General features: G+C 43.8%; 3 protein-coding genes across 4 annotated transcripts in view; 2 read left to right on the forward strand and 1 right to left on the reverse strand.

Moving 5' to 3' along the window:
- Positions 1-103: 103 nt before the first annotated feature.
- nudt5 (nudix (nucleoside diphosphate linked moiety X)-type motif 5) lies at positions 104-4,257 on the reverse strand. Its single transcript, XM_076721915.1, has 10 exons — positions 4,199-4,257; positions 3,805-3,878; positions 3,170-3,237; positions 3,033-3,085; positions 2,839-2,946; positions 2,597-2,692; positions 2,376-2,477; positions 1,562-1,570; positions 1,421-1,474; positions 104-1,330 (listed from the first exon to the last, which is right to left on the reverse strand). Exons 2-10 carry the CDS (start codon positions 3,865-3,867, stop codon positions 1,221-1,223), a joined length of 663 nt encoding a protein of 220 aa, XP_076578030.1. The 5' UTR covers positions 3,868-3,878; positions 4,199-4,257; the 3' UTR covers positions 104-1,220.
- A 545-nt stretch (positions 4,258-4,802) lies between these two features.
- Positions 4,803-11,779, forward strand: cdc123 (cell division cycle 123 homolog (S. cerevisiae)). Of its 2 annotated transcripts, XM_076722705.1 has the most exons (13): positions 4,803-4,919; positions 5,168-5,239; positions 5,486-5,549; positions 5,812-5,844; positions 5,967-6,062; positions 6,212-6,318; positions 6,636-6,687; positions 6,914-6,989; positions 7,285-7,407; positions 7,608-7,636; positions 7,725-7,829; positions 7,920-8,057; positions 8,317-11,779. In XM_076722705.1, the coding sequence occupies exons 1-13, from the start codon at positions 4,846-4,848 to the stop codon at positions 8,380-8,382; spliced, it is 1,035 nt and encodes a 344-aa protein (XP_076578820.1). In that variant the 5' UTR covers positions 4,803-4,845; the 3' UTR covers positions 8,383-11,779. The 2 variants fall into 2 exon arrangements, with proteins under 2 accessions (XP_076578820.1, XP_076578819.1); XM_076722704.1 differs by having other exon boundaries at positions 7,725-8,057; positions 8,317-8,882.
- A 436-nt stretch (positions 11,780-12,215) lies between these two features.
- camk1da (calcium/calmodulin-dependent protein kinase 1Da) overlaps positions 12,216-13,035 on the forward strand; it is a 48,205-nt gene continuing 47,385 nt past the window's right edge. The window contains exon 1 of the mRNA XM_076721858.1: positions 12,216-12,602. Within this exon, the coding sequence (XP_076577973.1) occupies positions 12,505-12,602 (98 nt within the window). The 5' untranslated portion in view covers positions 12,216-12,504. The remainder of the gene's footprint in view (positions 12,603-13,035) is intronic.

Here is a 13,035-nt window from a genome sequence, read left to right on the forward strand (position 1 = left end):
TTTATGCTGTATAAAAATAGATTTTTAAAGTTTAATAATGGCCAGTTAAATATAAGCAAACCAATGAAACTATGTCAGTTTGAGACAGAAACACAAATTCAGGTAAGAGCAAAGGTAGTATCACGTTTATTCGTTGGTCAGTAATTTCTAGTTGCTAGTTAAGTATCCAGTTAAATGCACCATAACAAAGTTAGAGGCACAGCATAAATTATTTCCAATGAACAGGCTACTTTCTATGTCAATGCAGAATCTCTGTTGTACATTACAGTGGAGCTACTCAAAGAAAAATCCCCCTCATGTTATTAACACTGGTGTTAATATACAAACCAAATACCGTCTGAAACAACTGTCATATTGCACAAGCTATTTCGTGACTGATGACCTCTATATTTAGTTATTGGATGGCTGTGAATGCCTTCAGTCAAAATCCAGAGGAAGGATGTGGAGCTTGCATGATTCAGCTGCTCACCCCTCTCTGGTTTTGTGTGGATTGATGGATCTCTCTGTATGATGCTAAACATTAGTGCAAAAAAAACCAGACAGGCCGTCGTCACAATCTGCAATTCAGCTCTGAAGTGAACCAAAAGACAAAGACTAATACATTGAACTCAATGAAGCAAGAATTAATTCCAACAGACTTCACCGGAAAGCTGTTTAGACATTCTCCCGTTAAGTCAGTGAAACAGTATGTTAGCACACATAAAGGAATGTCTGACAATCAGTAGATAAAAATGAAAGCAAAGGGCATCTCATCAAACTACTTGTAATCTCATTAAAACCTGGAAATGACTACTTGTCACTTAAGGCAAAAACCGCTAAAGCCTGAAACATACTGTGCATCAAGCGTACACACGTGTATGTGTCAGGCCTTGAGGTATAAGGCAGTACCTCCAATACTGAGAACAAAAAGTGGTCCAGGACATGTAGTGTAAACAGGGCTCCTTCGTAGCTTTGGTTTCTAAATCCAAGGCCTTTTGATTACGATTTTTTCTGTTCAGCAGGATTTACGCACACAGCTGTGTTGCATCCTCTGAATGATGGATGGATGGTCACTGCAAATATTTAAATATGAGGTTACAAGGGCTCGAAAACCACAGCGCAACCACAACTTTTCATACAATTTCTTCATAGAATTTCCAATACATTCCCCAATTTGTAGGAGCCCCATGTAACAGCAAAGGCGATTTCATCCTCACAGTCTTCATCCTGAACGTTCTGCTTCACTGCTTCAGGACGGGGAGCTCCCTCGGCTTAAAGAAGGCCTGAGCCATGCCCATGGCGAAGATGTACACTTTGGCGTCCACCACGATTTTTTCTTTCTTCAGCAGATCTGCGGAAAGAAAAAAAACAGGCTGAGAGTCAGTCGGTGCGTTTGCATCACTCGCGCACAAACATCGCTGTGAGAAAGCTGAAGCCTCACCATCTATTTTCGTCTGGAATTCATCGAGAGGCAAAAGGATGACTTCAACGAACTCTAGAAAGGGAGGAGAAAGGGCTTGTGTGAGGATCTGCTTGATAAGAGAAAGGGATTATTCCTGATGTAATAAGGGACATAACTCACCTCCATCGCCTGCGGAAGAACAAAAGAGAGCAAGATTATCCAACAGGTTTTTACATTACACACAAATGGATTATTAAAATGCAGAACAGTGGCTGTGAGCCTTGTGGAAAACAATATTTTCGCACTCCTCCTCCTCCTCCTCCTCTTTATTCCTCCTCATCCAAAATCTCTCACTTTCTTTTTCTTTTTCTGAGGGCGTTTCAGGTCAGATTCAGCAAACCTGTTCCTATGACTTCACAAACCCGTTGTAAGCTGCTTGTATCAACTTGCTGAATGCCACTCGTTCATAAATAGGTGCATGTGTGTGCTCAACACAGCTCATGTGTCGGGATGATAACAGTCTGGGCCAAAAAAAACATCTTGTGGAGTTTTGTGTTTCATTCACAAAAATGTCGCCTCAGAGCATGACTGCAGCTGTCAACAGCCCCTCACTGTAGAGCTGTACTGTGACAGAAATGATCTAATATGATGCAATGATATGATTAACGTTACTTTTGCATTAGGTTTTATCTCATTTCAGCTGATTTCTGTTACATATTTAAGCTCCATGTTAATCTTAGGACTGAAGCCCCATTCAGACAAGGTTAAGATCACAGCTGGAGGTGGGTAATAAAAAATTTCCCCTCCTTCCTCATAAATAAAACCAGTGTTCGCGACAGCACAGTAGCCTCTGCAACAGGACCGTATTAAAAAAAACAAAAAAAAACAAAAAACAAGTGACTGATTGAAGGAATGGATGAGCCAGAGAGTGAATAACTGAACAAGGGAGAAAGTAAATGGATTACTAAGTGCATAAAAGAGTTGGTCTGCTCACCGAGCTGTTGTGTCGGGTTGATATTCTCCATTTCATCTCCATTGATGTTGACCAGGACGATCTGGGTGGTGCAGTTAGACAGACCAGGGTCCAGGCATGTCACTGCCATCACAACAATAACATTACCACCATGTGTGCAAGATAAAAATGAGTATGGAGCTTCTTTTCACTTTGCACCGCTGACTCCTGAACCTCCCCTACACAAGCAAGCGCGATGATACCTGGAGTGACTCCGACGACTTCCCCTTTGTAGCCGGTTTCTTCTTTTAGCTCCCTCAGTGCAGCAACCTCCGCACTTTCCCCCTCATCAATCAACCCTGGGAGCAGCACACACAGTGAAAACACACACGGCACTGATGGTTAACAAAAGTCTCAACAGCCCCAATTTGTGTGGTACCAAAATAAGTTGTGTGTCTGTGTGTCTACAGAGTGTGTTCAAGACATCTGCGGAAAGCCATCTGACCTGCAGGAAACTCCAAGGTGTGGCATCCCATTGGGGGACGAAACTGCTTCACCATCACAACGCAGTCTTTGTGGAGCGTCCGTTTCAGCAGGGCGATGATTCCAACACCTACGGGACAAGCGTAGTACAGCTTATACAACTCAAAGTCTGACTGACCCAGCAAATGGGGGGTAAAAAAAAGCAGAGACGCTCACCATCTGCTTCTGTGTTGGCTCGTCTCGTTGTCCTTTTTGCGGTTTCCCAGGTTCTGATGGATGAAAACAGGGAATGAAACTGTGCACAGGAAACTCGTGTGACCGTGCAGTCACATCAGTCGAAGACAGAGCAGTACCTGGTGTTTCCCGCAGGGTCCACGTATGTCGTCTTCTCCAGCTTGACCCATTTTCCTGCTGCAATGACCTGCAACACAGAGAGTAAACGCACTGAGCTGATGATTGATCGATCAATGATCTGAATGTGAGCCGTTTGGTTTAATTTGTGTAATTGAGAAATTTCTAACTTGTAACTGGTTGAAATGTGGTATGTGTCTTATTTATGGTCATTTATATTCTCCTGCAAATTTCTGTCCACAAGGGCCAAATACTGTATTTTGGAAAGCCTTTTTTTAAGATCATGGGTATGTTGTTGTAGTATACTTTAGCATCAATAGTGTTCTAAGATGCTGAATGGCTCTGAAAGGGTGCATGGCTGCTCAAAAGACAGTGAGATCGCCATAGTTTAGCTATGAGAGGCAATCCAATACAAAAGTCCCACAGTAAAACACACATTTGAGAAGCTTATGCAAAGACACGATTTACTGATGTGTTATTGTATTAAATTAGATTATACTTTGCAGGTGTGGCTACTAAAACTATCAGTGTACATTATAGGCTGAAGTCAGAGTCCATGTGGAGTATTTCAAGGCAGCTGTCATAGAGGTTTCTGTCTGAGAGATCCCTTTTAAAAACACTAAAAAAACAGACGTACCTCTTCTTTCACTATGTGTGGAGTAGTGCTCCCTTTGGGTTCCTCAGAGTTGCTCATTTTCATAATCTGGACAACTGGAAATGGATGAAAGTGGAGTTAGAAAGCTTATAGACAAAGGGTAAGAGCTCGACAGAGAATTACAACAAAATACAAAGAAGCACAACTTCAGTGCTGACGACACGTTTCTAATCATGAGCTGTTCAATTAGCTGCTACAAAGGAAACGCTAACCTGGCCGTTACAATTGCACATTTAGCTTTTCTGTTCGTTTCCGTGCTTGTTTAAAGGCAGCTAGCTGCTGCTTTACATTTGACAATGCTATAGGGGACTGGAGGTCGTGTATTCTAAACTTTAAACAATCATTTAAAATGGAAAAGAAGTCAAACTTGACTCACGTGAAATCCCAACGGTTTCTAAGAAGGAGTACGGATGGTATAGAAAGAACGAGGAGTCACTCTACTACTGCTTCCGGGTACCGCAAACGTCACCAGAGTCGAGGTGAAAGATTGTATTGAATTATTAGCCAATGTTTTTGGAGTCATTTCTACCACACGTTTAAAGTAGAAATTCATCAATATCATAGCAGACATAACCTTTTGGGGATAATGCTGCATTTAGTAATCATTTACAATAAAGTATATAAATATGGTTAAACAGCAAATATTGTTGTCCAACAATACTGGCCTTACTGGTCTTATTATCTTACGTTTACTTAGGTTACGCCTCTAGTTTTTTTTTTAACGGTATGGAGTGATTGCTCTCTTCCATAAACGATCTATAAAATCGTAAATCACGTCGACCTGTGCACCTCAGAAAGACTTCCCCCGCTGAAAGCGCAAATTTATTACATAGTTCTAGCAACAAAGCTTTGACAATGGGAATTAAATTAGGTTAGAAAATCAGAACATTAAAAATATAGAGCGATATTCCCCCAAAATGCCAAGTTTCTGAATGAGAATGCGGCCCCGAACTTTTCCAATATATCTGGGGGGGTCGGAAGATATTTACTGATGGACACTTTACCGTTACAGGATATTGCAGCATGAAGAAGGAGCAAGTTGTCAACTGTCAGTTTTCGGTTTGGTATCCGATATTCAAGAAACATACGATTAAAAGGTAGGCTGCTTGCGTTTGTACGTAAATTCCAGCAAATCGTTTCACTGTTGTAGCTTTGAGACATAGTCCATTTAGCCTGCAAGCTAACGCTAGGTACCAGATAGAAGTCAGTATCTGCCATCTCCCCGTCGTTAGCTTTAACAGTTGTGTTTTAATAGCTTTTCAGAGCAGCTTCCTTCCACTTCTGTCTATTTGTCGTTTATTATTAACATATTTACAAGTGGTATTATCACTTTGCTTTATTCCAGTCTTATTCTCCCACTGCCTCAGAATGTAATAGACTATTTACTGGACGATGGGACACTGGTAGTCTCTGGCAGGTATGAGTCCACACACACACACACACACACACACACACACAAACACACAAATGCTGTTTAAGCTGCCTTTGTTGGAATGACCAGAGATGATCAAGTCTTGCCACTTACGGTCTTCTCCTTCAATATTTGAGACACAGTGAGGTGACCTGTGTAAAGATGCTGCTTGTTTGTGGCCGATGAGTGATGTTACTGAATGACTCTGCTGTTACGGTCACACACTCACCTGTTTGTTTCTCCTACCCTCAGTGACCATAACACACAGCAGACACACATGAACAACAGCGACTCAAATGCAGAGGAAGACATTCAGGTATTCCTTTCCAGTATTATGCTGACCCACCACAGCTACTCAAAAGTAGGCAAACTTAGATATAGTAAGCATTGATTTGCAGTGAAAGACATGAAATACACATGAAAATCAAATGTTTTGATGTCTACTGTGTTTTCAGAGTGTGTTATCCGGGAGAAATGCCATCATCTTATTGCATTACTTGTAGCTTTGCACAGTCTAACAGTCATTAGATCTGTAATGTTAATTTCAATCCTTCTTCTTCTCCTCTGCTGCCCTCTAGTGGTCAGATGATGAGACAACCACCACTGTCACTGTAAGCACACTGAATGTTTCTCATCCAAATGCAGTCTGTATTATGAAGGCCCAACAAACACACTGAATTTATTTATTTCTGAGTTTATCTTCCTTGTGATGATGTGGCTATGTGTCTGCCAGGCGCCCGAGTTCCCAGAATTCACCTCTAAAGTGCTGGAGGCCATAAACGCCCTCGGTGGGCGTGTGTTTCCCAAACTCAACTGGAGCGCTCCACGGGTAAAACGCTGCACTTGGCTGTTTATGAAAAAGGAAAAACTGTACTTTTTTAAGCCCTGTACTTTTCAGGGCACTGAAGAATAAGAATTGCTTCTTGTAACACTGCCAGCATTGAGGATTGAGACACAAATGTGTGTGTGCCCTTTCAGGATGCTAACTGGATTGCTCTGAACAGTTCCCTGCAGTGTCACAGCCTCAGCGATATATTTCTGCTCTTCAAAAGCTCCGACTTCATCGCCCACGACCTCACGCAGCCGTAAGCCTCGCTATCCAGCAACATCAATGCACGCACACACTTATTTTTGCATTTAGATGACAACCCAGATCAAAAAAATAACCGGGTTTGAAGCGCACGGGCCGATATCAATCTGCAGTAAAACACAAGTGGCAGCTGGAGAAATAGCTGCGATGTGGATTTATGCCTCACGCTTTTACCACTTTGCATGACATACATTTAGGCAGTGGAAAGCTATTTTTATATATGCTTGTTTGTTGCACTCTCTTTCAAACTTCTTGATTGTAATGAAAACAACAGAAAGTATTCAGTTGTAACCATCATTTGTGTCTTTGCAGATTCCTTGTATGTAGTGACCAAGACTCCCCAGATCCAGTCATAAACTATGAGGTATTTAACAATCAAAAAGATGAACTGTACTAACAGCAGTACTACAGTGTCTCCAGTATGGCTTTTTAAAATAGCATCATTAGCTTGTATTTGAAATGAGTCCCATCCTGCCGCCAGAGAGGCTTTTTAGCTCCTGTGGCTTAATGCTCACTGTTCACACAAGGATTCATTCACACGCACTCACACCACGATGGATCTTGTCAGCTGTGTTGTCTTCTGTCCTCAGCTGGTCCTGAGAAAGTGGAGCGAGCTGATTCCCGGTGGAGAATTCCGCTGCTTCGTCAAAGAAAACAAACTGATCGGTAAAAACTCTCACGCTCACATTCATCAACATTTTAGGATATTAGTGATTGCTGTCAGCTGAAGAGGCCATCTCAGGCCATCTGATACATCGTGTTGGAGGGAAACATGCTGGGTTGATCTAGCAAGAGTGCACTGTTATCACACTGAGCTGAGTATGTCTGATATGGGGAGAAAAGGTGTGATGTAACAGTGATATAATGATATTTGAGCTGTTCGTCTACTCAGCAGGCTAATTTAGAAACAATTATAAAACTCAATTTGAGCTCCACTGATGGTGTTTCTGTCTGTTCTCAGCCATCTCCCAGAGAGACTACACTCAGTATTACCAGCACATTTCGAAGCAGGAGGAGCAGATCTGTCAGGCCATACAGGAGTTCTTCAGCCAGCACATCCAGTACAACTTCCTGGACGAAGACTGTGAGCATCAGCGTTCCTTTTTTTAAAGCTCCGCACCTCCTTCAGCTCTCCTCTGCTCCTGAGAGTCATTAAATATTAACTGTGGAGAACGGGCACAGGAGCAAATGTGTCATTTGTCAATTTGTCACGTGCATATAATGTAAATGTGAAATGACTGCACATGTAGAGTTGTTTATACAGCTGTTTTTTCTCTGTTCCAGTCGTGTTCGATGTCTACAGAGATAGTCTGGTGAGCAATTTTAATAGAGTCAACATTCAAAAAGGCCGCTTGCACGCTGAGTTGCTCTTCCAGTATGTGTTCTGTGTGTGTGTTACAGGGGAGGGTGTGGCTGATAGACCTGAACCCGTTCGGAGAGGTGACCGACTCGCTGCTGTTCAGCTGGGAGGAGCTGGCGTCCGGTGGGGAGATCTCCCAGCAGCAGGTCAGCCATCGTGAGACATGCTCGTCTGGACCTTGGCAAAAGCTCAGAACGGTTTCATTGGTAATTACGTGGTTTTCTCTGCACGCGCAGGAAGGCCCAGCGTTTCGCTACACCACCAGCGAGGTGACGGTGCAGCCCAGCCCCTGCCTGAGCTACAGAATCCCACGGGACTTCGTTGACCTCTCCGCCGGAGAAGACGCCTACAAACTCATCGACTTCCTCAAACTGGTAGGATGCTTGGGTGCTAACTTATTTTGGCTAGCATCAGAATCAACCTTAAGAGACAAACTAGTCAGTAATAGTCCTCATCAGGCTGGCGTGGAGCGAGTTGACGTTCTATCACAGACCCGGTTTTAAGATTCACCTGTTTTCTCCAGGGTGAATCTACGACACACTCCAGTGTGGTTAGAATTAGAAAATAACAGTGGGGAAACAAGCTGTATCTTGAACTTCAACCTCCTCTCCTGCTCTTTGTCCTCCTCTACAGAAGAAAAGCCAACAGGAAGATTCTGAAGAGGAGGAGGAGGAGGAGGAGGAGAACGCTCCACAGTGACACGGCTCCTCTGAAACCTGAAGCATAGCTGCTGGTGTCAACAGCCCTCGACAGTATATAGTGTCCTCTGCATGAAGTGACTCTTAACCCTCTGTCCAGTTCTGAGCTTGTTTTTGATTTCAGCCTGCTCTCTCTCACGCTGCTCTGTGAACGGTACTTAAAAAGCAGGGCTTCTTAAATAGCTCTTGCAGGCTCAATTAGCAGAGCGAGCTAACGGTTCTTTGAGGATTCACGTCTGTTGAGTTGTTCTTCGCCTCCACCGCCGCCGAGCTCCACCTCGCTGATGATTATGTGGAGGGAATGTTTTTTTGTTTTTTTATGTGTGGGGGGGGGGGATTGTGTTACTTCAGGGGGATGTGTTCGCTAACAGTTAAAGAATTCCTGCTTTTCTAACCGTTGATGTATCTGACATGCAAAGTGTCTCCAGATTTCAGATGCCATCGTAGGTGTGTGTTTGTGTGAGGCTGTGACAGACTTAACACTAAAGCCATTCATCACTGAGTCACCTTTCATTTTTTTTCCTGTCCAGCCGTCCCCGCTCCTCCATCTCCCCCTGCCAATTTCCCTCTGAGCAGTTTCGACACACTCATCGCTCCGAGCCGCTCCGGGCGCTCTTTTTAGAGTCCCGTTTTCCCATCATGCATCGCTGTAGACCGCTGCTCCAAAAAACACCATTAAACTTCTTGTCGTGTATTGGCTCGGCTGTCAGTCTGGTGGGCGCTGCAAACCCGCACGTCAGAAATTGATTGTGCTTTTACGCAACAGCTCTCATTACGCCGGGAGCTAAATGAGCTGTGCATGCACGGCTGTGCATTCGCCGGATTGATAGAGCAATTACAGGGAGATGGAAAGAGCTGGTGCGATGAGAGTCACAGCTCCCCGGGTGAAACGCTGGGGACGGGAAACAGCATCCAAGGTGCATATTGTGGGGAATCTGCACATTAATCATCATTATAAATATGAACCTGGCTGTAAACATAGCACCCAGAGGTGGAGGAGGTGTCCTGGGTTGACCTGCGGTGGGGGTTTGTTGCATATAAGCCAAACCTCGACGTGTGATGTTTAAATGGCTGCTCTCCATTGAGATTCATATTTTCCTTTGGTAATTTGTGCTGCAGTGGTGCTCTGATAAATACAAAGCTTAGCCAATGATGAACTCCATTCAGTAAAAAGCAATAGGCTAAGCAGTATAAGTCTAATAAACTGGCAACTTAAAGCTGCAATATTTAATATTTTTAGAATAATAATGGATCAGATGACCTCAAGTATATAAAAAGGGTGATTCACACTAACTTTTTCCTTGCAGCTCTTAGTTTTGGTTCAGTCTCATTGCTCTCATCTGTTTCTGTGTCTTTGTCAAGCAAACTTCTCCTTTAGTCAAGTGGAGGAAAATTGCTTCCTTTGCACCTCCTATTTAATTCAACCGGTAAGATTATCAATAATTACTCCTCTGGGAAACGTTGGGGGTTAATCTAATCAGCCTTTTTCATAGCGTACATTTGGACTTCTTCACAGAGAGCAAAGCGCAGATGTTACTAATAACATTAACAATGGCCTTGTACTATTCAGAAGTCAGTCATCGTCTATTTTGTTATTTACACCTGCGTCTGTCAAATGTACAATATATGTTAGGGAATCATCAGATGATGGGCTGACATATTGTAGCGCATCACACATCTCAGTCTTTCAAAATCTGCAGACCGACAGAATCTACAGATGGACGCCTGCTGCTGAAGAAAACCTGCACAGACCTGCTGCAAAAAAAACAAGTTCCACCAAACCAGTAGCCGGTGCAGAGAAACATACCTGATGATAAATGGCCCCTGTGCTCTGAGCAATCAGACACAAAGTAAAGACAGGAGCTCATATGGATTAGTTTGTCTGGAAAACAAAAGGCTGCAATGGATGGAATTTTTGGTGCAAACAGAAAAAAACAAGCCTCCGGTCCTTCTTTGGCTCCACTTATTAGCCCAGCCAATGAGATCATTTCTGTGTGTGTGCAAATAGGTCGACTGCAATTTATGGCAGTGTTTAAGCTGCATTCAGGGGAGTCTGCCCCTTCGTCTCCCTCAACCTTCATACCTCTTTTTAACCATCTCTCTAATGTCCCCCTCTCCTTTGCCCTCCTTCATCTGCAGCTGGGTAATCATCTTTCATTGGGGGAGGTCAGATTTGCTGACTCAGAGTAAAGGATGAGGGGGAGGAAGGGGGAAGGGAAAGGAAGGGGAGGGAAGGGAAGGGGGAAGGGAGGAGGGAGAGGAGTTTTCCTTGGTTCCTGCTGAAGAAGAGCTGCAGTAGTTTGCAGCCGGAATACTCATGAGCAGCTGAAGCTGCAACACATTATCCTCTCCCTCTCTCTCTCCCTCCCTCCCTCCTGTGTCCCCCACCGGTATTACACAGACACACAGCAACAAGGCCAGGAGTCCGGACGAGTGTGTGTGTGTGTGTGTGTGTGTGTGTGTGTGTGTGTGAGAGAGAGAGAGAGAGAGAGAGCAGTAACCCGGCCTGAGCTGACCTCAGCACCTGCAGCTGTCAGAGTCTGGGGGATCAGTGCTCCCCTGCAATGTGAAACTTTGTAATCCAGGTGTTATGCGGGCCGGTTAAACCCAGGTGAACCTGCAGCTGCACTGCTGATCCCCGGTCTGCTGTGCTGAGCCATACCGACGCCTGTGGGGATCCCAAATGGTGATGGGAGCATGATGGTTGTCATCAGCAAGTTGGCGCATTGCGAATTTACTGCTGCCACGTCCTGACCGGACTCACATGCACACATCTGTGTGTGTGTGTGTGTGTGTGTGTGTGTGTGTGTGTGTGTGTGTGTGTGTGTGTGTGTCGGACAGGATGCATGAACAGCATCCCACCAGCTCCCTTTATTGCCATAACAACATGCGCTGCCACAATACGGCTCTGTTTAAGGACATTTATACAGTAGAGTTAGGAGTTACGAGTTAACAAGAGAAAACCAAGATTTTCAACGCATCAAATTGTTGGTGGACGAGTGAAACCCAGAAATCGTGCCGACAGCGCAGCAATTAACGGTGTGTAGACAGTTGCAGGTGGCAGCAGGTCCGCGGTCAAGCTAGACACACGTAAACAGCGTAATACAGGAAACCGGGGGCATTGCCTTCAGAATAAAAGCAGAGCAGAAATGCGTTGTTTTGGAAGCGTGTGAAATTGATACCATCAAATTGCCTAACTGTGAAATTGTCACATTACATAACAAACGTAAGGGTTTTTCAGTGGTGTAATAGTTCAGTTTGTGTAAGTGAGGTACAACTTTGCTCTTGAGTTGGCCTTGATTATTATCGTAACAACAGTAATCTCTCAAAAGGACTACTAAACCGTTAGACAAATAACATCATTAGAGACAGCCAATGTAAATTCCCTAAACAGTTACAAAAATAAAATAAAATAAAATAGTAAACAAATGGTCGCCTTTCCAAACCATGAAACGAATTCTGCTTTGGTTTTATAACATGTTCATGTAACATGTTTTGCTCATTATACAGACCAAAACTCATTTAAAAACACATTTATATTCCCTGTATGTTTCCTAATTGTGCAGCCGACGTTCGGGATTCTTGCATTGATTTTACTCTTTCTGGTGTTCATTTTATTTCTATTAAAATGAATATTTCTGTTTCGACTTCATATCATCAGTCCTAATACTGGAATAATAGTAGTATATAGTTTATTTTTATTGGACTATCTTAAGAGTAAATATGATATCTAATGTTTTCGCACTCATGCTGTAATATTATCAACAGTCTTTTATTTTGACGGTCCAGACGAGAAGCGCTATTATCTCCTCGTGACGCTGACAGCTGCTGTCCAGACGGCCGAAGGGGAGGAGGAGGAGGAGGAGGAGGAGGAGGGAGAGCGGGAACAAGAGGAGGAGGGAGGCAGCAGGGACACACGGTAACCTGCAGGACTCACATGGTCCTGCAGCAGCGGAGCACAGACCACCGGGACTCTCCAACCTCTGACACTCACCTCAGCTTCATTCTTCTTCTCCCTTTGTAAAAAAAAGAAAAAATACCCCGCTCTTATTTTCTTTTTCCCCTCCGCATCCTTCCTCCCGCAGCCCAGTGTCGGTCGGACTTGGGCCGGTAAAGCAGCGCCATGGCACGGGAGAACGGAGACACCGGCAGAGGAGAGACGTGGAAAAAACAAGTCGACGACATCAAGAAGATTTTTGATTTTAAAGAAGTCCTCGGCACGTGAGTACACGCTGCTTTCACTAACTTCACGTCAGATACCTCCGCGGTATTACAGTAACGCTCCCACTGGGCTCCAGTGTCCATGTGGGGCTCCACGGTGAGTTTACGGTCACCTTATTGACGTAAACACAGTCCTCCAGCGATATTACCAGAGACACTGAAACTTTGAAACGCTGCTTTCAGCTTTCTGTTCCAACTGTGTGCTCATTACTTTATTTATTTATTCTTTTTTTTTTTTTTTTTTTTTTTTAGATAGGTTTGACTTCACGTTCCTCCTGGTATCTTTGGGGTACATATACCCCCTGGTTGTGAGTCCCCACTTTGTAGTATCATTACACCAGGTGTAGTATTTTTCTAATGTGTCTAAAATAACTTATATTGGGGTTGTACACAGGGCTAATGATTGTTGTTGTATGAATCCGTGATATGATAG

The sequence above is a fragment of the Chaetodon auriga genome, chromosome 22 (assembly GCF_051107435.1).
Source record: "Chaetodon auriga isolate fChaAug3 chromosome 22, fChaAug3.hap1, whole genome shotgun sequence".
NCBI classification, from domain to species: Eukaryota; Metazoa; Chordata; class Actinopteri; order Chaetodontiformes; family Chaetodontidae; genus Chaetodon; species Chaetodon auriga.

Excerpts from the sequence above, each read along its gene's own strand:
- cdc123 (XM_076722704.1), top strand. The coding sequence starts at position 4,846 with ATGAAGAAGGAGCAAGTTGTCAACTGTCAGTTTTCGGTTTGGTATCCG. Across the intron at positions 6,990-7,284 it reads CAAAGAAAACAAACTGATCG|CCATCTCCCAGAGAGACTAC; the intron begins GTAAAAACTCTC and ends GTCTGTTCTCAG. Across the intron at positions 7,408-7,607 it reads CAACTTCCTGGACGAAGACT|TCGTGTTCGATGTCTACAGA; the intron begins GTGAGCATCAGC and ends TCTCTGTTCCAG.
- nudt5 (XM_076721915.1), bottom strand. The coding sequence starts at position 3,867 with ATGAAAATGAGCAACTCTGAGGAACCCAAAGGGAGCACTACTCCACAC. Across the intron at positions 2,478-2,596 it reads AGTCGTCGGAGTCACTCCAG|TGACATGCCTGGACCCTGGT; the intron begins GTATCATCGCGC and ends TTGTGATGGCAG. Across the intron at positions 1,331-1,420 it reads ATTCCAGACGAAAATAGATG|ATCTGCTGAAGAAAGAAAAA; the intron begins GTGAGGCTTCAG and ends TTCTTTCCGCAG.